General features: G+C 43.2%; 1 protein-coding gene across 2 annotated transcripts in view; it reads right to left on the bottom strand.

Moving 5' to 3' along the window:
* Positions 1-7,327: 7,327 nt before the first annotated feature.
* LOC128733316 (uncharacterized) overlaps positions 7,328-23,181 on the bottom strand; it is a 50,940-nt gene continuing 35,086 nt past the window's right edge. For both annotated transcript variants that reach the window (XM_053826921.1, XM_053826922.1), the window contains exons 2-5: positions 19,459-21,514; positions 8,888-9,386; positions 8,165-8,821; positions 7,328-8,108 (exon numbers count right to left, since the gene is read on the bottom strand). In XM_053826921.1, the coding sequence (XP_053682896.1) occupies positions 7,488-8,108; positions 8,165-8,821; positions 8,888-9,386; positions 19,459-21,503 (3,822 nt within the window). In that variant the 5' untranslated portion in view covers positions 21,504-21,514 and the 3' untranslated portion in view covers positions 7,328-7,487. The remainder of the gene's footprint in view (positions 8,109-8,164; positions 8,822-8,887; positions 9,387-19,458; positions 21,515-23,181) is intronic.

Raw genomic sequence — 23,181 nt, 5'->3', positions numbered from 1 at the left:
CGGAGTGAAAACGTAACATGGCAATACCGTGACAAGAGCCAAGTGTCGAAAAATAAAACCAAGTGCTGAAAATAGTCCAGGTGTTAGAAATTTGTGATCTAGTGTAAAGTGTTCATCATGAACAGCGACTAATAATGGGAAAAGGTGCATCAAAACCTAGTGCATCAGTGACGGGAGATAAAGATCTCACCATTATAAACAATCAGGAAATCCATAGCGATTTTCACGAAGATCATGCGCTCAAACTGAACATCATCTTAGTGCTAGTTACAATCCAGCTAGTGTTTGTAATTTACAAAAATTTGGTACAAAAGAATCCAGAAAAAAACGATCCTAAGAGTAAAATCAATGGCAGATCTAGACAAAGTCTAACAAGAAAGGCAAAGTCCAGAGAAAAAAAAGGACAAACGGAAAAACAGTGCTAAAATGAACAGTGTGGCAGTAGCCGAAATATCAAAAGAGTAAAGTGTACACGAGTGACAGAGCTAGTAACGCTCCACCAAAGGGTTAACCGGCAACCTGGAGCGACCCCACCGAAGGGTCAACCGGCAACTTGGAGCGGCCCCAACAAAGGGATAACCGGCAACTAGGAGCGTCCCCACCGAAGGGTCAACCGGCAACTTGGAGCGGCCCCAACAAAGGGATAACCGGCAACATGGAGCGTCCCCACCGACAGCCACCACAGTAACCGGAAACCTGAGTAGAGCAAAAGCGCAGTTAGTATGCCAGCGGCTAACAACAAAACCAACAACAAAACCGACAAACATGAGGTAGGACGATGTTATAGAAAACTGTAAGTAAGAAAAAAATAATAATAGTGTAACAAAAATGACAGCAGAAAACAGAATTAAATAATAATATTAATTTATGGACCAAGTAGATTCACTACTGGCAGATTTAAAAAAAATCTTAGTTAACCTTAAGAAAAATCCTAATCGAAGATATAGGAGAGCAACGTTATTGAATAAACTAAACCAAAGTAGAATCTATTACAACGAAATATTAGATTTAATAGATCTCTTTGGGAAAACCAATCAGAATTTTTTTTTAAAGTCGGCAAGGTTACTGTACGGCGAAATAAAAACTTTAATAGATTCAAAGCTTGATCGAAATCATCTGATTTCATTTAAGACTTTAGCAAAAGTGTCGTTATCATTTTTACATTTACATAAAAGAAACATGGCAAACCCAAAGGTAGACGTAAAATTGGGTACGACGCTGATTCAAATGTATGATGGCGCACCACAGCATTTGGATGCTTTCATTGACTCCGTAAATTTATTCAATGACACGGTACAAAGTGATTTTGCTGCAGCCACGGCCGCACAAAAACAAACAGCTCAAGTTACCGTAGTGAAGCTCATTAAATCACGGCTAACAGGCGTAGCCCGGCAAGTAATTGCAGGAGCCGATGATTTACAAGGCATCATAGACGCAGTAAAACAACACTGCGAGTCAAAAATTACTTCGGACAATGTTCTGGCCAAGCTAAAAGCAACCAGACAAAAAGATTCAATTGAAACCTTTTGTAACGAAGTTGAAACTTTAACAACACAACTTAAATCATGCTATGTAAGGGAAGAAATCCCAGCAAACAGAGCCAACACGATGGCAACCAAAAAAGGAGTCGAGGCTCTAATAAGCGGTAGCAAGAATACCGACACAAAACTTATTTTGAAGGCTGGGACCTTCAACAAAATTAATGATGCAATTCAAAAGGTGATGGAAAATAATGAAATCACCAGTAACAACAATTCACCTGCTACAAATGCTCAAATTTTAACAGGTCGAGTAAGCCACCCAAGAGGGCGTGGAACAAACCACAGAAGACGTGGTAATTATTCAAACTTTTACCAACATGATCGACATGTTAGGTACCAAAACTCACCCCATAATCGTGGAAATTTTACAAACCAGAGGGGTCATTGGTCTCATCGAGGTAATTTCTCGAATCAAAGAGGCAATTGGACTCAGCGTGGACGGTATCCACCGAATATGTTTTTAGCACACCAAGGCGGTGTACAATATCAGCTGCCAGCGCACCAGGCAATTCAAATGCCGTTGCATCCACACATTCAAATGCCACAGCAACCACATATTCCACAGTCAACTAATGGAAATATCCACCCTTTAGGGGTACAGCTGGGGCAGCATATACAATAAATGTGTCTGCCACCAATTACGTCCAATTGATGGTTGATATGTCCGATGTGCAATTATCATTTATTGTTGATTGCGGATCTGATATATCAGTTGTCAAATGTGGATTAGTAAGAAAAACCCAGATTTATTATCCAAGCCAAAAATGCGACATAGTTGGAATTGGCCATGGAAACGTAAGTACAATGGGTACTACGCAAACAAATATCATATTAAATGATATCAAAATACCTCAGATGTTTCACATAGTAAGAAATGATTTCCCGATTCCCACTGATGGAATCTTAGGGAGAGATTTTCTAGTAAACCATAAATGCAATATAGATTATGATTCTTGGCTTCTCAAACTGACAAACAATTTTGAAACATTTACAATTCCAATAGTAAACAAGCAAGTCAACTCGAATCTTATACCAGCTAGGTGTGAGATAATCAAACAACTTGAAAACATTAACATGCAGGAAGACAGTGTAATTTTTTCAGAAGAAATATGCCCAGGAGTATTTTGCGCTAATACTCTGGTAAATAAAGGCAATTGTAATGTTAAAATTATTAATACTACAACTAAGGAAGTTTTATTACCAGCAAACTTTTATCCCAAACATGAACCCCTAGCAAATTTTTACCTTTGTACTATTCCAAACAACACAAACAAAGAAAATATTAGTGAACGAGCACAGAAACTGAAAAATGAACTGAAACTTGAAAACAGTGATCCTCATATTAGAGATAAACTTGAAAACCTTTGCATTGAATTTAATGACATATTTTCGCTTCAAGGTGATTTGCTTTCGGAAAACAATTTTTACGAACAAAGCATAGCTCTCAATGACCAAAAACCGACATATATTAAAAACTATAGATTGCCAGAATCTCAAAAAAATTAAATTAATGAACAAATACAGACCATGCTTAATGAAGGGATAATTCAAAATTCAACCTCACCTTACAATTCGCCTATTTTACTTGTTCCAAAGAAATCAAATTCAAATGGAAGTAAAAAATGGCGTCTGGTAATTGATTACCGTCAACTGAACAAAAAAATAACCCCAGATAAATTTCCACTCCCGCGGATAGATGAAATTTTGGATCAATTGGGTCGTGCAAGATACTTTTCTACACTTGACCTAATGTCTGGATTTCATCAAATCCCATTAGACAAAAATTCCAAAAAATACACAGCCTTCTCCTCTGATAAAGGCCATTTTGAATTTAATAGGCTTCCATTCGGTCTAAACATAAGCCCTAACTCCTTTCAGCGCATGATGTCCATCGCGTTAAGCGGTCTACCTCCAAACTGTGCATTCCTCTACATAGATGATATTATCGTAGTAGGATGCTCAATTAATCACCATATAGCAAATTTACGCGAAGTGTTTCAGCACTTAAGAAAATTCAACCTTAAATTAAACCCATCTAAATGCCATTTCTTCAAGAATGAGGTGACTTATTTAGGACACCATATTTCGAAAGATGGCATACAACCCGACAAAAGTAAATATGATACTATTCGAAACTACCCAGTACCGAAGAATTCAGATGAAGTTCGGCGATTTGTTGCTTTTTGCAACTACTATCGTCGCTTCATCAAAAATTTTTCAGATATAGCCAACCCTCTAAACAAATTATTACGCAAGGATTCAATATTCAAATGGAACGAGGAGTGTCAGAAATCATTTGACACCCTTAAGATGACATTATTATCACCAAATATTTTACAGGTCCCCGATTACACAAAAGATTTTATTATCACTACAGATGCGTCCAAAGTAGCTTGCGGAGCAGTACTGGCTCAACGTTTTGGAGATTTTGAATTACCAATTGCATTCGCCAGCAAGGCTTTTACAAAAGGTGAATCAAACAAATCAACAATCGAACAGGAACTGACCGCCATACATTGGGCCATCGAGTATTTTAGACCATATATCTATGGCCGGAAATTCGTTATACGTACCGACCATAGACCACTAATATATTTATTTTCACTTAAAAACCCCTCATCCAAACTCACACGTATGAGATGGGATTTGGAGGAATACGATTTTAAGGTAGAATACATTAAAGGTAGTTCAAATGTGTTATCTGATGCGTTATCTAGAATTCAAATAACGTCAGACACACTAAAAAATATGTATTTAGTAACTAGATCTATGGCAAAGAAAAATGCTGCTACAACAACTGCCAGCCAAACACAGAAGCCTGATCAACTTCACGTGTACGAAGCTGTCAGTAGTTTAGAAGCATTCGACTTGCCAAAATTAACGTTTTCATATAATAATGATAAAACATCGATAAATATGATAATATACGATAAAAAATTTCGGAAGAGACTAACTCCAACGTTAGCACTCGCAATAGAAAATCCCGAAAACTTTAGAATAGAATTAGAAAAAGTTTTAAAAATAATCGATGGCAGGCCTGCCGATAATTCAAATACGAAAGCAACATATCCAAGAAAGCTAGCAATACAAACAAACGACATTATATTCACACATGTTGATTTAAATTCATTTAAAAGTTTCGGTAATGCAGTTCTTAGGAACGCTACCATATTAATTTACGAGAAACCTGTTGAAATAAAAACATCGGAAGAAATTAAAAACATATTAAAACAATACCACGACTCTCCGGCGGGAGGTCATCCAGGTATAAATAGATTATATAAAAAATTAAAGTCTCTATACTCTTGGCCAAACATGAAACAAACTGTTTCAGACTACGTCAAGGTATGTGAACTTTGTAAAATAAATAAACATGCGATTACAGCAAAAACGCCAGCAATCGTTACTACCACACCTAACAAAACCTTCGATGTAGTGTCCATTGACACCATCGGCCCGTTTGCTCTCACTGAAAAAGGAAACCGCTATGCAGTGACATTGCAATGCGATCTTTCCAAGTATGTGATTGCAATACCCATTCCGGACAAATCAGCTGTTACAATAGCTAAAGCAGTTGTAGAAAAATGCATCCTTATATACGGTCCCATGAGGTGTATCAAAACGGATCAAGGAACCGAATACAAAGGAGTGTTTGACGAAATATGCAATTTGCTACAATTAAACCACACTTGCTCAACAGCTTACCACCCTCAAACAATCGGTGCGTTAGAACGCAACCATAAATGCTTGAACGAATACTTAAGGATATTCTCAAACCAACGCACGAATGATTGGGATGAGTGGCTTCCTTTTTATTGCTTTGTTTACAATACAACGCCTAACATACAACACGATTTCACGCCATTCGAATTAATTTTTGGAAAAACATGTAATACTTTTGAATTTTGTAACAATAACGTTGATCCCTTATATAACTTCGACTCATATCAAAAGGAACTAAAATATAGATTACAAGTTACTCACAACAATGTCATACAAACACTCAACAAAGAAAAAATCAAAAGAACAAATGCAGCCAATAATAACATTAATATAACAGATATAAAAATAGGCGATACAGTGTATCTAAAAAAAGAAAATAGACAAAAATTAGACCCCGTTTACAACGGACCTTTCTTGATTACAAAAATAAACACGCCAAACGTAACAATAATAAATGCAGATAATAGAGAGCAGGAAGTGCACATATCAAGCCTAATCAAATAGGCAGCTAAACCGCCTCCTTTTCCATTAGGGGGAAGGGGTGCAGGATACAGAAACATACAATTAAAATTAAGCGTGATACAGAAATCAACATATTATATAAAATCATTAAAAAATTGTGAGAGGCACTTGAAGCAAATCCGAATAATTTACCTTTCAATTTCGGCCCGTAGGGGGATGGTGTGACATGTGGATTTCACATGTCATTTTCATGCCTTCCAATTCTTACATCCTCAGCAGACCACACCAGTGGAAACATGCTGAGAAATTTATTACTAACCGGCATTGAACCTTCAGTTCAATGCCTGCACAAAATTGTCAGCGTTTACTGCGACGAACGAAAGTGTCGCATTTCAAATTTACTGAACCTCGCTGTTACCATGTGTGCAGTCATAGCTTTTCGAGGTTTCTATCTTTGTCTCTTTCGCATGTACATCGATCACGGATTGGTGATCGTGTACATGGCTTTTACATAGAACGGTGCTTCAGGCGTCTCCAGTAGGAACCTTGTCAAGAACTTATCGAACAATAAAGAATGAATCTGAATCCAACCTTCAACAGAGTGAAAACGTAACACTACACCATTCTTCTAAAGAGGGGAGGTGTACTATACACAATTTACGCTTCGATACTGTAACGCCTGCGATATTACAATTCACTGGCATGGATGGTTTTCTCTCGGATCTTTAATTAATGGTTCTCATGGATTGCATTTTATCTCTAGCACAGAGAAACCGTTCATTAAATTTCGTAACTGACTAGTACTAGAGCCAGTGTTGTCAAGAAAGTAAAATTTACAGCCATTTTACCACATTACAGTGGTAGTGTTAAAAAAAACTATTTCTAGTACCAACTATTTGGAAAACTATAAATGGAAAAGGGCCTTTTTGAATTTCAAAAGACATCCGAGATAACGAGCATGGAATTGGTACTAATATTTTTGGTAGTCCGTGGTTTTGTTGTTAGTCCACGCTTTCTTCCTTGAATTCACATCAGCTGGGCTACAATATCATGATTCAAGACCCGCAAAACTAGACCTTTCTAGGCTATCGAGAATGCTGGAGAGCTGACTGATTATCAAAATTCTGAAAATAGTCAGTGAACTACACCATTCTTCTCTATAGAGGGGAGGTGTGCTATACGCAATTTACACGCATGCTATATGATAACGGTTCGCTGGCATCGCATTGATGGTTATCGGTAAGCCAAAGGGATGATTTACGCTAATTTTTAGGAAAGAAGCTTGTAGATCAGTTACCGTCTAGGGAAAATAGCGTCATTCATCATTCCAAATGTGATAAAATTTCCGAAATTACAAGCGCTCTAAAGAAGGAATTTTAAATTGTAAACTGTAGGAGAACCTTTAAAGAGAACCAGTTTAAAATGGGTTTCGTAAGAATTTATTAGAAGAATTTTCGTTCGATTAATATTGCAAATCGTAAGGCCTACCAATTTCATGAGGATAAAGATTGAAGCAAAACCCCAGGATCGACAGGAAGAAACAAACGTATATATTAAATATATCTACCGCTTCTGAACGTTGTCCAAAATCGTTATCTCATATTATTCGGTGCTAGTTGGAAACAAATCGTAATTTCTATTAGGTTTAGCACAATGTTACACAGTTACCGGCAGCTCTCCGCGATAAAGGTGCCGAGAACAAAGGAAAAAATCTTGACACAAAGGAAACTAGAGACAACCTACCGTCCGCTTGTCGGCATATTAGTCGAGATCGGCACTGCAGCAGTCGCTAACAGCAGCTGCAGCAGCAGTCTTGTTGTTGCTGATGGTCGTCGTCGTCGTCGTCGTACCGCCGCCGTCCGCTGCCGACGTCGTCGTAGGATCCCGCGGCACGAGATCGTACCGGGCGTAGAACAGCAAGTACGGTGTGATGACGTGCCTTCGGTTCGGCGAGAGCAGTTCTTCGAACTCCGTCTGCGACATCACCTTGATCTTGTCGTCGTCGCACATATGCCACAGCTGCTGACTTAGACTCTGCTCGAACGCGGCCGCCGACGTCGTCGTGGACAGCCCGTTACCGCCGACCGTCGTTAGCAACGAGGAGGAATTGATACAGTTTGTGTGAATATCGCCGGCACTCCCACCGTCCAGTAGCGTCCCATTGATGGCCGTCAGACCACCGTCACTGCCACTGCCACTGTTGACGTTCGCTGTCGAACTATTATTATTACAGCTATTGTTACCGTACAAATTAAGATGACTATTTTTCAAATGAATTCCGCAGCAGTTCAGCCCACCGCACGGAATAGGATTGGGCAACGCGCTGGTTGGAGTTCCGTTGCTGCTCGAACTATTACTGCCCGGCTGGGAACCAAAAGGAGCCTTTAAAATAACCTTTTATCAATCCAAACTCAAAATCATCATTTAAAATCACTCACCGTTTGGTTACCGCCAAGCGCAACGCCGCTACTCGCGGACGAAGTCCCATTGTTCAGACCCAAGCTTTCTATTCCGTTGATTAGATTTAGCTTACTCACTACATTGTTCTTGAATTTCTTGCTCATATCACCCGCACTGGAGGCCTTCTTGCTGCTGAACAGTTTCTTCAAGTGTCCGGAAGTGCTCTTTTCGCTGCCACTTTTGCCTCCCGCGGTTCCGCCGCCCGCGCTTAGGCCCGCTCCGCTGCCGGCCAGTCCGCCGTCGATGGAGCCCCCCGACAGGAACAGCTGCCGCCGTCGGTCTTTCCCGCAGCCCAGGAATTCCGCGTGCACATCGAGCGAGCTGGTGTACGCGATGTAGTGACCCACCGACATGCGCGCTCCCACGTGCGTTATCACACTGTACAACCGATAGATGTGGGCCTTATCACAGTCCGGCTTTGGCAAACAGGTATTGCAGAAGCACCGCAGCATGAACGGCGTCGGGATGTAGCTGTTAATCTTCTCCATGTCGCCGTTGAAGCGTTTCAGCTGTAGGATCAACTGCCGGGGCAGTATTTCGAATGAGATCGACCGGATTGCTTCCCTGTAGCCGCAGCACACCTCGCAGCGGTACTTGTTGTCGCCCCGGAAATATTCCCGCGTGATACACGAGTTCTGTGGACGAAACAATACTATGAAAATACCTATTTCAACCAAAAAAAATCGGTGTTCGAAACAAACCTGATAGAAAAGCTGTGGATTCTTGGCGGCATCACTGACCTCGCTGGCGGCGATCGGTATCGCGATGTCGATCATCGTCTCCTTCTGCTCGGTGCACGTCTCGCAGGCGAGACACTTGGTCTTCGACACGGTCACACCCTCGAAGTCATCCCGGAAGAAGTCCAGCCCCAACGCCTGTACCCGTTCCCGTACCAGCTCGGCGTCCAGAGCGGTGGAAGGTTTGCCAAACAGTGCCGCATTCTTGAGGTTCGCTACTGCTTGCGAATCGCCACCGCCACCAAGCAGAACGGTCGCACTGTCACCTCCGCCGCCGGGCATGATCAGGCCGCCGGTCGTCTTCGGTAGGGTAGCACCACCGCCGCCTCCGGCGCCGCCAAGGCCTCCGTTAATCGGTTTGACCGATTTAACCGATTCCTTTCGCCGGCGGAAGAACAAACCGGTCCGGCTGCTTTTCGTTTCAGGCACGAACGTTTCAATGGACTCCGATACCGGTGGACATCTGAAGCGGTGGATGAAAGATAAGTTAAAAATTGTGATTTTTACGTAGGACTCCGTCTTACTGGAGGCTACCCGAGCAAGAATTGACAACAAAAGTATATCAAAATTATTACATATTCTGCTGTTGATATCAACTAGAAAACATGTTTTGTTACCAACTCAAAATGGCACTTATGATGTATCAGACTTTGCTATCATTTTGCTTTCATTTTTATTGAAAGAAAATGTGTTGGCAGATTCTATATATGATGTAAATAAACCTTCAATATTTAAATTAATCTATTTTCACTTAAATTTTTTTCTAGTAAAATGGTTGGTTCAAATTATATGATGATAGCAATATGATGATGATATGATAGTAAAATCATAACTAATTCTGCTTTCCTATTAATATTGAGTGACAGCAAGATTAGTATTCCGTTTGATATTTTTGATAGCAAAAGTAGTATTCAATTTAATTTCACGGCGTGGAATTTTTGCAATCAATTTTGATATTTTAACCGCTAAGTCGACCAAAATGAAATCACACCGAGTATTCAAAATTCGTTACATCAAGATATCAAATTTTGTTTTCAATTTGCTCTAAAACCCTACTCGGGTAAGGTGTCATTCCAAATAAGTACTATTTTATCTAAGCAGAGCTCTTTATATGGCGAAAATCATTAAAAAAACTTCTTTATTTAGCAAAAGCTAATGTGTGCGCTGAACAAAAGTCATACTATTGGAGTATGAGCTGCTCGCTGCCGTAGCCACAAAGCTAGTATCCAGAACCACTTGAAAGAAATTACCCACGAAAAAGTGTGCCGAGGTTATTGTTTCTAGATAACTGTGGTCGTCTGTCGTGTGCAAGAGTAATATGCGTAACCACGCAACAGCCAGGTATATTTTCCAATATCCTTAACATACGATGTTTTGCTGAAAGCATAACTGCCTCCCATAATCCTCCAAAGTGGGGTGCACCTGGTAAAATAAAGTACCATTGCATATCATCTCTGGCGCTTTCTTCTGCTACCTCGTCGAAATGTTGTTGATTTTTATAGTTTATTTATTAGTTTTCTATAGATCTTAACTCTCTGACGGGCAACACCGTTAAAACGACGCGATCAAGGTAATGACTATATTTTCATGAAAGAATACTCAAAAGACAAAGCCTGATGAACGGTTTCTCCAATTCACTCGATTGTGGGCTCCCGCTTTTCAATGCCCTAGTCATTAGGCCATATGAATAAAACAGTTTGCTTTGCTTTTCCCTTGTAAATCTTGTGGCTTGTGGGAGAATTTGCTCTAACTCTTTCATTCATACGGCCTATTGCGTTCTCTCCGCCAGATCTCGCACCACCTGGTCTAACCATCTTGCTTGGGGGGCTCCGTAGCCGCAAGGTTACCGAGTCTGCTTTGACAAGCGAGTGGTCGTGGGTTCGAATCTCACTAGGATCAGGCCATTCGACGTCAGGGAACTTAGCGTGGGTTTATTGTCAGGCCCCTTATGACCCTTCCTTCATGCCGAATTTTATATTACCCCGATCAAGCACAGTGCAAAAAGTCACTCTTATAGTTAAATCTACTGGTTAGCCAGCCTCACCAGGGATGGCAGTAATTGGAGACAGTGCAGGCTTTGAGGAGCAAGATGGGTAAAGTAGAGTTAGCATTGAAGGAAGAGCAAACCCCTCAAGCCCACAAGCACGCATAAAATTTAATAAGCATATCGCTCATTCAATGGCGATTATAGCAAATAATGCAGGGCAGGTTATACAACAAACACCCGGTCGATATCACAAAAGGTGGCCACAGAACTTCCTAAAAAAATTCCCGACTTTTTCCCGATCGGATTCAAGTTTTTCCCGACAGAAACTTCCTTCATTTTTCCGTAACGTAACATATGCTGTGTATATTGCAGTTTGCAGAGCAGAGCTCAAGGATTGAAACCAGCACTCTACTATGAGTCTACGGAGTACACTCGTCGATTCTGCCACGAAACAGAAGTGAAAGTTCAAGTAATGTAGCAGCCGAAAATCAGGTATCTTTATGGGCAGCCTGGGCACGACTGGCTCTCAAGCTTACTAAGTGTGCATCCAAATTAGTTTAATAGTGCAGCACAACTCAGGGAACTTTCCCGCCAAAAGAAAAGTTTCATTATTCAGGGTGCCTTGACACTGCGGAAACGAGAGTAATGAGCTTGCTGACAGCCTAGCGAAACAAGGATCAGCTCAGACAGCAGTCCGGCAATGATACGCCAATGATACGCCAAGCCAAGGGAGGGCTGTTAAGGACTAGAGAGCCAGGGTCAAATATCTAGCTGATGAATGACGACGTTACTTTTTACAGCCTTCCGCTAGTGGCAAATTTTCGCAGGCTTCTGTCGTGCTCTGCAAAATATCTCGATTCTCGGCGTTTTCCTGGTAAAGCACAGAAGACGAATCGATTTGCTCTCTCTCTCTCTCTCTCTCTCTCTCTCTCTCAATCTCTCTCTCTCTCTCTCAGCAATAAGGAAACCGCAACTTGTCCGATGGACTGGATGCAGGGCATATTGGTCAAAGTCCCTAAGAAAGGAGACCTCAACTGAATGCGGTAACTGGCGAGGCATCACGTTGCTTTGCATTACTCTCAAAGTACGGTAATCCTCAACTGGATCCGGGAGAAAATCGACGCTGCTCTCCGGCAATAGCAAACTAGATTCCCTGCCAAACGATGTGTGAATCATAATACGACTCTCCGTATTATGTCGGAGGAAGTCATCGAAATTCTGACCTGTTTTCTTCTGATACTTGTTGATTTCGAGAAAGCATTCGACCGAAACATGAAAACATCTAAGGGGTGTACTAAGGCGTAGACGAGTTCCTGATAAAGTAGTCTATCTCATTGTTTTAGTGAAAATTGCTGCACGATGGCCTCCTGTCAGTCCCTATATGTGTTACTGCAGGAGTGACATAAGGCTATATATGTACTGTCACCGCAACTGGTCCTCGTTGTGATGGACGAGATTTTAATGGGAACCATTGACAGTGAACCAGACCGAGGATTACCCTGGAGTCTTTTGACTTTGCCGCCCAGTTAGCTTCGAGGTACGATGCTAGTATAACAAGCCAGTCGTCGTATGTTTGAATCTCGGCTAGGCGGTGCTTGCTACTATAGTCAGTAGGATTGTTACACTGGGCCCATAATTTTCCTGTACAACCTGCTGCGAAGTCTGTCGATAAAGAAGGGTTATGTCTAAAGACGATTTAAGTCCAAGACTTTGCTATTGCTTTGCTTTTGACTTTGACCGACGACATTCTCTTGCTCTGCTGACAATATGATATGCAGAACAACCTTGATGACAACTCCAAGATTGGTCGCGACGACCAAGTCAGTGAGATTAAACATTATTAATCCATCCAATTTCAAAGTTAGACACACGTATCAGGATGGCCAGGGATTTGGGACTATGGGATTTGGGAATTTGGGCTCGACACACAAATCAGATTACCGTACCGATCCTAACACGAATGTTCAGTTTAAACGTGCAATTCGTTCGATTGCCTGCGTCGGACGTAGCCCGTGTCGAGTGGGGACAACTGCAGGTCTTCGTTCTGGATCATTCAGGGTTGTTGGCCTCACACTTGGATTTCTAAATAGGAACTCTATCCGTCAATATCGCCATATAGAAACAGAGTTTCGGTAGCGTAAGTGGAGAAGCATCTGATATATTTTGAGAAGAGGAGCGAACGCAATCGGCAGGAAGACACTCAACAGGAGAGCAGAGGAAGCAGATCTAGAAGCTACTGGAAGGAGACGGTTAGCAATAAATGGAGCTCTCTTCTTCTGTTGCAGAACTGAATCACTGCGTCCAATATGTTGAATTATTGTAATATTCCCCATTTTTATCTTGTTGCTGATGACTTAATTTCTGATGAGTTCACGTCCGTTGACTTGTGGTTCGGCAGAACGAAGGGATCCAATGCAAGCTTCGTCTTTGCAGGTGGCGGAAATTCCTGGTACGAAGATTTCGTTCGAGGTCTAAAAATTCATTTGACTCAGAATTGCAGGGGTGTCGACATATCTCCCAGATTCTCTCAACGAGGTCAACTTGAACATCTTTACGGAAATTCATGAACTCCCGATTTATAGCAATTTTCACCAAATTCCCGACTTTTTCCCGCATTTCCCGAATCTGTGGCCACCCTGGAATAGATCAACGATACTGGTCGCAATGCTGAGCCCATACAGGAAAAAAACCATCTTTCTCGCTGCGCTCCTGATCATCTCGTTCCTACCGGATTTCAGACAAACACCATCTTTACAGGGTAGTTGCCCGGAGGCTTGGTGACCGGAAGCACTTTCTCTCCAAGCAAAGCTATCCACAAAACCTAGGGTTCACCTGACCAACGGATATTAGCCTAATCTATCAAATTCTCATCGATGGCCGATTTTTCTCAAATATCGTCGCTCTGATTCGTTACTTAGTACCAGTAACAGTGCGCTCAAACCTACCGAGGGTACACAAGGTGCTTCCAGATTTGGCTGCGGCGTCTTTTTAGTATAGCAAAAAAAAATCGTAGGGCAGTACCAGACGAGCCCGTACTGCTAAGAGTCAAATTATCACACTAAGACAATTTCTCCCGAGATGTCTGGAGTACAACATGGCCATGCTTTATATTGTCGTGGATTCTAAAGCAGCATACGATACAGTTAAACGTGAAAAGCACGTGAAGGGCAGTTAGTGCCACAAGAACGGATACCCGGACAAACTAACGCGACTGAGTCATTCCGAACTGTCCATTGGACTGTCCGGGTGTGATCCGACAAGCTAGACAAAAATAGTCAACTTTTTGTCTTCGCAGACCACTTTGAGGCTAGAGACTTCAAGACAGTGGACGTAATCTGTGCCAGTCTAAAATCGGAAGCTAACAGGATTGGGCAAAAAATGAATGCATCGCAAATCAAAAATATAGGAGGAGCCTACAGAGAAAGTAACGTTCACTTCCCACGGCCAGTGACTTTTAACGCCAATGAAATCGAAGTTGCTGATGAGTTCATATATTTGGAATTTCTGGTCCACACCGAAAATAATACGGGTAAGGAGATTCAACGATGCATTCAAGCAGAAAGTCGAACCATCTTTTCACTCAGCAAGACTGTAGCCTTGCGTATGGAAGACATTCGTGTACTTACTGTATTTGAACGAAAGATGTTGCGGACTATTTTTGATGGAGTACAAACAGAAAGCAGAGAATGGCGCCATCGTACACGTAGTGAAAATCGTGAGGCTACGGCGGGCCAGCCATGTCACAAGAATAAGGAAAAGTGGGGCTCGTCGTCGAGATGCTCAACGAGTTGGACACCAATAGCCCAGGACAAGTACAATGGAGAAAGTTCCGGATACAGCTCGAGCAACCCCGGTTCCGTACGGTATGCCTTATTCGTTTTTTGTCTCCTTTGTAGTGTTTCTCTGGGCCTTGCGAGATTATTTGGTGACTTTTCCTGTAGATTTCGGTGCCATTTCGACGGTAGTTAGGTTTAGCTGGCTCACTAAAACTCACCATAGCATTCATACAAGAAAGCGTTTGGCTCGACAACAGTGTTTAATTTGATAATCTGTATAGCTGAAATGGTACATCATGACGATCATCATATTTGTCTAGCATTGTGTGACTTATACCTTTTGTAGTCTAAACACAAGAAGAGGGACCTTGGGTTGGTCAATTTGTCGAATCTAAATCTTCATAAAAAATGTACAAAAGATGTCCTGATTTTTAGTTGAACCGACTGATGGCGCAACGAATATTTTGTGGACAACATAGTGACAAAATATTCGTTTCGCCATCTATTCCAACAGTCGATTGTGTACCGTTGGGCCTTCTTCCAATGACCGAGTCGATTCATTTGAACTCGCGCGACATCAGGCTCGGCAACGGATTTAGCGGTTATCCTACCGGGGAAGTGTCCCGGAGTGAGTGCTTTGCAGTCGTCGGTTGATGATGAAATCGAGTAAACAGACCGAGCATAGGGGTCATCCATTCGAGGGCCATTCTCAACGATTGGCCGAAGCAAGCTCTTTGCACTTTTCGCCGCCGATTCCCAAATACCGCCCTGATGGGCACTGGATGGTGAAATAAATTTCAATTGTATTGCAAGATTTGTTTTATTAGTTATTTATTTAAAAATCATTTGACGCAGCATGGCCTTTAAGACTATAACAATAATTACAACAATAAAATTTACAAATCCTTATTACATTAGCTACATATAGCTATCGTCTCTGGGAGAGTCGTCTCTTGCAAAGCAGTCAATTTGTCCAATCAGAAGTTTGGCGACAAACAAGACTTGAGCTGTCGTACGCCTATCCTGAGGTGTTTCGAGTCGAGTGACTCAAAATAGAGTATTCGAAGGTAATCGGGTTCGCTTTGCGGTGAAATGTCATTGCGTTGCACTTGAGGACACTGATTGTTAACAATTTATACGTGCACCACGCTTAAAAGAGGTTAACCAATTGCTGTACACGCAGGTATAGCTTTTCATCATCAGCATAAAATAAGCGACATCTCGGTGTAGCAGTATAGAGGTCAAAGGTCCTAAGTTGCTTCCTTGCGGATCTCCCGACGTATTACAAAATAATTCAGATTCTTCTGCACCAATCTTAACACAAAAACTACAGCCAGCCAAGTAAGACTTTGTCCATCTCGTAAATGCCACAGAAATTCCAAATTTTTCTATCCGACACAACAATATTTCATGATCAACACAATCAAAGACGACTTTCAGATCAGTGTATACTGTATCTAATTGCGCCCCTTCCTCCGTGGTATTTAACGCAAATGAAACGAAACGCATCCATGGGAAAGAAACCATGCTGTAAACAACGCCGTTTGATATTCGAGACAACTCCAGGCGACTCAAGCGATCGCTTGGATAAGGACAGAAAAATCCGCTCGACGAAAATCGATGTCATTTACGCCCACGATATCTTGAAATGCAACAGATGCTGGTAAATTAACTGTAACTGTACAAGATTTTGTAACGGCGAGATTTTGTGCGAGCTTTCCGATCACTGCGCTGAATAGATTTTCTCGTCGAGCCAGGTTTCGGTGAACTACGATGATATCGTAGTTCGATTCCGCAACAGCAAAAACAAAAAAGTCGTCAATTTTGGTCTGCAACCCTCGCACGTTTTGGTAAAAAAAACACCAAAACTCTCTTTCGATGCGCGTTGCGTAAGTGGATTTTCTCTGGTAGATGATGGACGGTTCAGACATCATCAAATTTTAAATGGACATTTTCACTGCGACCAGCATTGTGCCCTTTTGTGATAACGTCTAGGCATATGTTCTGTATTCCGTGTGGAAACTAGTTATAGTTTTACCCTTGGACAAGAGGGTTCATTGTGCACCTCGAGTCAGTCAGTACCACACCTATCACTTGTCCTAGAGCAAGAGGCTTCTGGTTGTTGGTAAATGCAGAGCTCAGTACGAAGGAAGGATATGGAGGGAACTGAGAATAAACCTATTACTTAACGTCGAATTGCCTGGTTCTACTAAGCTTTGAACCCACGGCTACGACCCACGGTGAGACGAGCCGAGAGACGACGACGTCATCCGCCATTTCCCCAGAAGAATGTAAACAAAAAAAATTATGTAAACGTGTAACCAGTTAGTTGGCAGAGATTGGCAGCAACGTGAACGTTGCCTGGATGTGCAATTTCCTGCTGAAGAAGTGCGATCCAATAAATTTGGATCTGCAGTCGTCTAGTGTGGCTCTGGCAGTGGACAAGGTTAAGGCGCTGGATCATGCAGGAAGTCAAAGCGATGAGTAGTTTAAAATTGTCTGAAAAACGAGGAAAGAATGCGTCGAAGTAAATCGGTGTGAGGGTTCCCGTTACAAGAAGGTTGGGCACTTTGTAAAAAGTCAGAAAGCGGCAAGCAAAAAGAAGAAAGATAATCGGAGTGCCCAGAGAGGAAATGCAAATTCCTTCGCTGCCAACCCTGTGCAGTCGTGAATGAAAATGATTGGTTCTTCGATTCCAGTGGCAACCACTTATTTCTATCGGAACAAGTATGTGGTAAAGCAACAAATCCTTGGGTGCTACATTCCGCTTTCTGAGCAAGACCTGCTGTTTTTCATTCGACAGACATTACAGTCAGCAACTGTTAGAGTATAGAACAATTGTGAGGCTAGTGTTACGATCCTTTTGACACTTGCGGCCTCTCTCAGTCGAGATACGAACGTACGACGATTGGCTTGGTTGACCAACGTCGTACCTTGAGGCCAACTAAGCGGCTCAGCCAGGATCAATGTTGTTATTAATGCGAAAGTGACCGTTGTGGCGAAAGGATCGGAGAAGCTGGCCGTGCCTGACCTGGTGATAGATTTACCTTCGGTTAACAAGGCGTGCCAGAAGGAAATCCAATCAAGGTGAATGGACATTGAGAGGATCGTGTACTGGAGCTCTTTCTCTCGGACTTGTATGACTGTACGGAAACAGAGTTGATGTCACGTATAGACGGTATTTTCTGACCCTCACCGACCGATCGTCGATGGTCTGGTTCGGTCAGGTGATTCCAATGAGTCCAATGAATCATCTTCGGTTTTTTGTACTCATGGCTTGCCAAAAGATCATATTTACATATACATATCCATAGAGCATGTCTAGCTTTGTTTACTGCGTGGCCTAGATGTGTGTTCCAAGCAAGTTTTCTGTCAAGAAACACTCCAAGTTATTTGCCGGTGTCTGAAAATTTCAAAAACGTTCCTTTCAATCTCCTTTATTCAATGTACATTTATTTTACTTATTCAGAGATTAATGGATATGTCGAAACTACGTTTCATTATAGCCGTAATCATTGAATTTTCAAATGCGCCTTCTACGTCAAGGAAGACAAATAGTGACATCGCTTCCGCTTCAAGCCGAAATAATGGTGCACGTGCCAAACGAAAAGGTGAAGCAAATAAGGCAAGCGAAGTGTTGTGAAACAATCCGTGAACCACAAGATCACGGTGTGTAGAAGAAACTAAGCTCAGGATCCAGAGTACAATACTGCGGAGAAAATGCTCCTGGTTAAAACGATCTAGGTACAGCGATGCAAATTTGCTTATCTATGAGAAGCTACAGTCTTCCGTGCCCTAAACGTATATCGCAAACGTGGATCGTGGATCAATCCCAGACGGAAACTTTTCCCTGTAACGGACGTCGACCAGACACATTTCGTGAGGCGATTACTGAAAGAAATTTAAAGCGAAAAATGAACGGAAGCGATGCAGGTAGAGTAGGAGGATATCACACGATGGGCAACGAAACGTGGAGTTTGGCTGAGCTGCCAAACAGGAGGTAAACTGTAAGCTTGTTAATCGGGTGCGCCACCATGGTACGAGTTACGAGCGATGGTCAAACTGTGGAGCCACCAACACAAGCAGTTAGTGAGCTGAAAAACGGGTAAGCTGCTCGAAAGAACGGTATTCTGTCTGAACTTATAAGAACGGAAGACGAGTGGCTGTACGAAGCAATCTTTCGAATTGATACTGTCAAGATTTCAAGGTTATTTGTGTTATTTTTTTTAAAAAGGGATATCAACTCGAGTGTAACAACATTTCTGCTGTATAATCCACTCTAGACTGAGACCGTTAGTGGAGTTCTTCGGTGTACTAGCTTGCAGTCTAATCATCTATCTGTTGATTTCAAGGCGGCGTACGATTCAGTAAAATAAAAAATAATGCTAGAACATGGTTTTCCGATGAAACTAATAGACTAAAATTCTTTCGACACTGGACGGGTTGAAATCATACGTCACAAAAGCGATGCGAACAGAGCTAATTCCATGACGTTGGATGGACTGAAGAAAGGCGATGCACTCTCTAACCTGTTAGTCAACATTGCCTGATCACAAGGTGATCGCCCCCCGCCCGCCTTCGATAAAGCACCGTCGACACTAGAGTAAATTAGGTAAGCCTGGAAACATCTTCTATGAATCGATTGATACGCAAACCATCAAAAGTCGTTCAGAATCGGTTGAGCATTCAAAAGTCATTTCATTCTTTCGTGACGTTGGCCTGAATCTAAATTTTGGATTGACACCCTGCGGGCAAGACGAAATGGTACTTACGCATTGATCAGCACATCCGGATGGTCGGTGATGGTTTTGATCAGTGCCTGGCAGGACTCGCGCACGCTGTCCAGCACGCACATCAGAAACTCGTGCGCATCCTGCTGCTGGTTACCCTCGAACGTTGCACTAACGTCCTGCACCGCGCGCAGAATATTCCCTGCGTGAAACGGTTCCACCGCTTCGATAGCCTCGTTCCGGTGCAGGTTCTGGAACAGTTCATGCAGCTGTTCGGTTACCACCTGGCGGTTACTTTTCGGTGGCAGGTGCTCTTCGCCTCGAATACCGCCCGGCGCTGCCGACGGCGGCGGTAGACCCGTCGTTCCGTTGACTGCACCCGCTCCCGCCTGCTGCTGCTGCTGGTTGTTGTAAGTCGAGGAATTACCAGTCCCACTGGTAGCCGTCGAGGAAATACCTAGCGAAGCTAGATCCTTGCTGCTCCAACTGCGGCCACTGGCGCCGTGAAGACCGGGGATGTTACGTCCGAGAGAGGAAGATTTAAGTTTGTTCTGGCTAAGCCGCTGGTACACGCTATCCGTGTCCTCGATTAGATGATGTAAATTATGGATAAAGTTGGGAGCAAACCGGAGCGTGTAGAGAACCGAGTTTAGATAGCACGAGTTGCCTATGTTGCACAGGGTGGCTAACGAATTGTTCATGTTTGCCGCAGCCACGATACTGGCCGAGGTTGCGGGAGAGTTTAGATTGACAACCACCGCTGCTGGAGCCGCAGCCGAACCGCTTGCAGCCAAAATGTTGCTTTGCTGCTCTTCACTCAGGGACTGAGCGATTGCCAGTTCCGTGGCGGTTCCCGTATCGACGCGGCCCTGGAAACTACTAACCTTACTTCGCGGGAGCTCACCCAACGATGACGCAACCGTCATATCCGAGCCAGAGCTCAAATTAATGCGCCCCTGCATGGCGGTTATTTTGCTTCGGGTGTAATGTGCGTGACCGGACATTTTACTCGAATCCTCTGCGGCTGCTGCCAGCAGCAGAATTGATGTTGTAGTCGACGATGCAACCTCCGGGTGGTAGCTGGCGGTGTTCACACTGTTCACACTGGCGGCGGTACACGGCAGATGGTAGTGCTGCTGCTGCTGTTGCTGGTGGTGAATGGACATGTCGTCCTCACCAGCGCCGCTGCGTTCTACTACTTTGGCACACTGGGCGGCCTTGCTTTGGGGACGTCCTTGCCGATGCTCGTCGTGAACCTTCAAACGGGATGTTGTCTGCTGCTGCTGTTGGTGGAAACCTTTCGAAAGCGACAGCCGGCTGGTACTGCCGAAGCAGCCAGGATACGTTCGGGGAGCCGCCGCCCGGTTGCTGTTGGTTTTGTCCGCAAAAATGGAATCGAAATCAAACAGGGACCGGGAAAACGATTGTTCGATCTCTTCTTCGGCGAAAATCTCTCCGAGTCCCACGTTCAGTTCATCAGCTGGTAGCGATGGAAAGTCGTTCTCGTCCTCGCTAAAAACCGGAGGACTGCACTGGATTATCTGATCCGATTGCTCTTCGGTTGAGGAACGTTGGGTAACAAACCCGTTGCTTTTTTTCTGTTTTTTGTTCTCTTTAAATCTCTCAGCGGACACTAGGCTTAAGCAGTGCTTCCTTTTGCGTTGTAACTTTTGGGATGCTTCCACCTGTAGCGATCGAATGCGCTGATCAAGAAGCTCTCGGAAGCGTGACCTTTTAGGGGATGGCTCGCGCGCTTGTCTCCCTGGCTTACGTCCTAAACCGATGCCCTCTTGCTCGTAGGAGCCACCGTTTTCCTTGTTCCAGAAGCGTTTAAGTTTGATGTATGGAATCTGTTCCGCTGGCTGCGGTTGTGTTTGGTTGGTGGTGCTGTTGATAGCACCTAGCGGCCACTTTCGACTTTCCAGCGATGAACTCGCTTTGCTATTATTATTATTAGTACTGAATGTCACTAGAGGTGCGAAAAATTGCTGCGCTAGTGATTCGGTTGTTGGCGATTTCAGCTTGGGTTCCAAATTATCATCTGGATTTACATCCTTCTGTTCGAGCTCAATTGTGGCTTTTAGCATTTTTGGGTGACCTAGAAATAAAACAAAGAGCGGAACATTAGTGTGGCACGGTAATTATTATTTGTCTTGTGTGTCCTTGGCTTGGGAGTGGGCAATGAAACGGCAGCGGATGCAGCTCACTCCACCGCACCGACCCGACGCGAAGGAAGCTAGGTAGTGGGTAGTCGCATGGTAATTAGAATCGTTAATTTGCAATTAATAACTGCATCCTGGCGTGTTCGTATCGATCGGCGATGCTGCTGTACAGTTTGCATCGACCGGTTTACCTTGCGAAGGGTGAAAAATCCTTTTTTTTTCCTTTTTTTTTTTTTTCCTTTTTTTCGGGTTATCCAACTGGTCGCTTAATAGCGTATAAAACTCTGCGCTGGGCCCTTTTGTGTTGTCAACAAAGTGTCAGGGAGACCTCAAACATCAATTCTACCTGACGAGACAGGCACTGGCGCCCACTAAAACACAGGAAGAGCCCCAAGCATAGCCGTCACGCCTATACCCGCAGGCGGAGGCGTTTCGGCCCTGCGCGGACTCCACGAACTGACTCTAAGATCTCTCTGCCAAAGGCCGGAATGTCATATTTTAAATATAATGATGATGATGACGATGATGATGATAATGATGATGATGACGATGATGATGATAATGATGATGATGAGAAGAAAAATAATAGATCGAATTTGTAAATGTGCTTTGGACTTTTTGTACCACTCGAGTTGCAATATGTGGTATAGTGAAGAAGTGGAGAATTCGTCAGCCCCGCCTGACACTGGTCTTCAACCGCGCGCACGCTTTTAGTTTCCCAACACAAACAACCACAAATGAACCAATAGATAAGACAAATTTCGGAGCAACTCGGATCAACTTATCAGGGCAAATTTAATCTTTCATCCCCTTAGCATTCACAATGCATTCCCACGATACAAAGTAAATTGAGCGCAGCACAAGCTGGACGTTCGCGGTAGTCGACAGAAGCTTCAAAATATAGAGACTCGCCCGCCGAGACCAAAGTGCTGTAAAGCTCTGGGCTTAAACGTCTCTTTAAGACTCGACCCCTTCCCATAGACAGAGCCCGCGGGCAGCCATCAGAGCTCAGGACAGCCACGGGGCCAGTGCAAAAATCCTACTCTATCTAGCAGCACCGCCTAGCCGAAACTTGAACACGCGACACGAATTGACCTAATTTTCCCATCTGCTACCTAAGAAGTGCTATTACCCGTAATCATTACAGAGTGGTCCTTCGGCATCCAATCGGATCTGGTATCCCGCTTACATCCCCTTACTAACCCTAAGCCTCCGGCCAACTGAATCAATCCGACATTATTCGGAGATATTTGTGACAGTTGTTATAAACAGGGATGAATCCCAGAAAACTTCATCTATTGTCAGAGATCCCCATACTGGCATTATTCTTAAACGGAATAAAAGCACTTTCTGAACAACGCAACAATCACATTTGGTAAATTTTTACCCCGAGTCCCACTTGAAATCACAAAAGTATTTTGATATATACCCACATTCAGAAGTAAACGTGACCGCTGTTCATTTACTGATTAGTTAAAAAGCCCTACACCACGACAAGGTTCAGTTTTATCGTAGGGACCTTGCGAAGGGTGAAAAATCGAAAGGAAAATAATGGAAAACAGAGAGATTGGCATTGGTAGGTACTATAGTCCTGTCAAGGGTG

Source organism: Sabethes cyaneus, chromosome 1 (genome assembly GCF_943734655.1).
Source record: "Sabethes cyaneus chromosome 1, idSabCyanKW18_F2, whole genome shotgun sequence".
Taxonomy (NCBI): domain Eukaryota; kingdom Metazoa; phylum Arthropoda; class Insecta; order Diptera; family Culicidae; genus Sabethes; species Sabethes cyaneus.
Note: the sequence above shows the minus strand (reverse complement) of the source record. Positions and strands in the feature narration are given on the sequence as shown.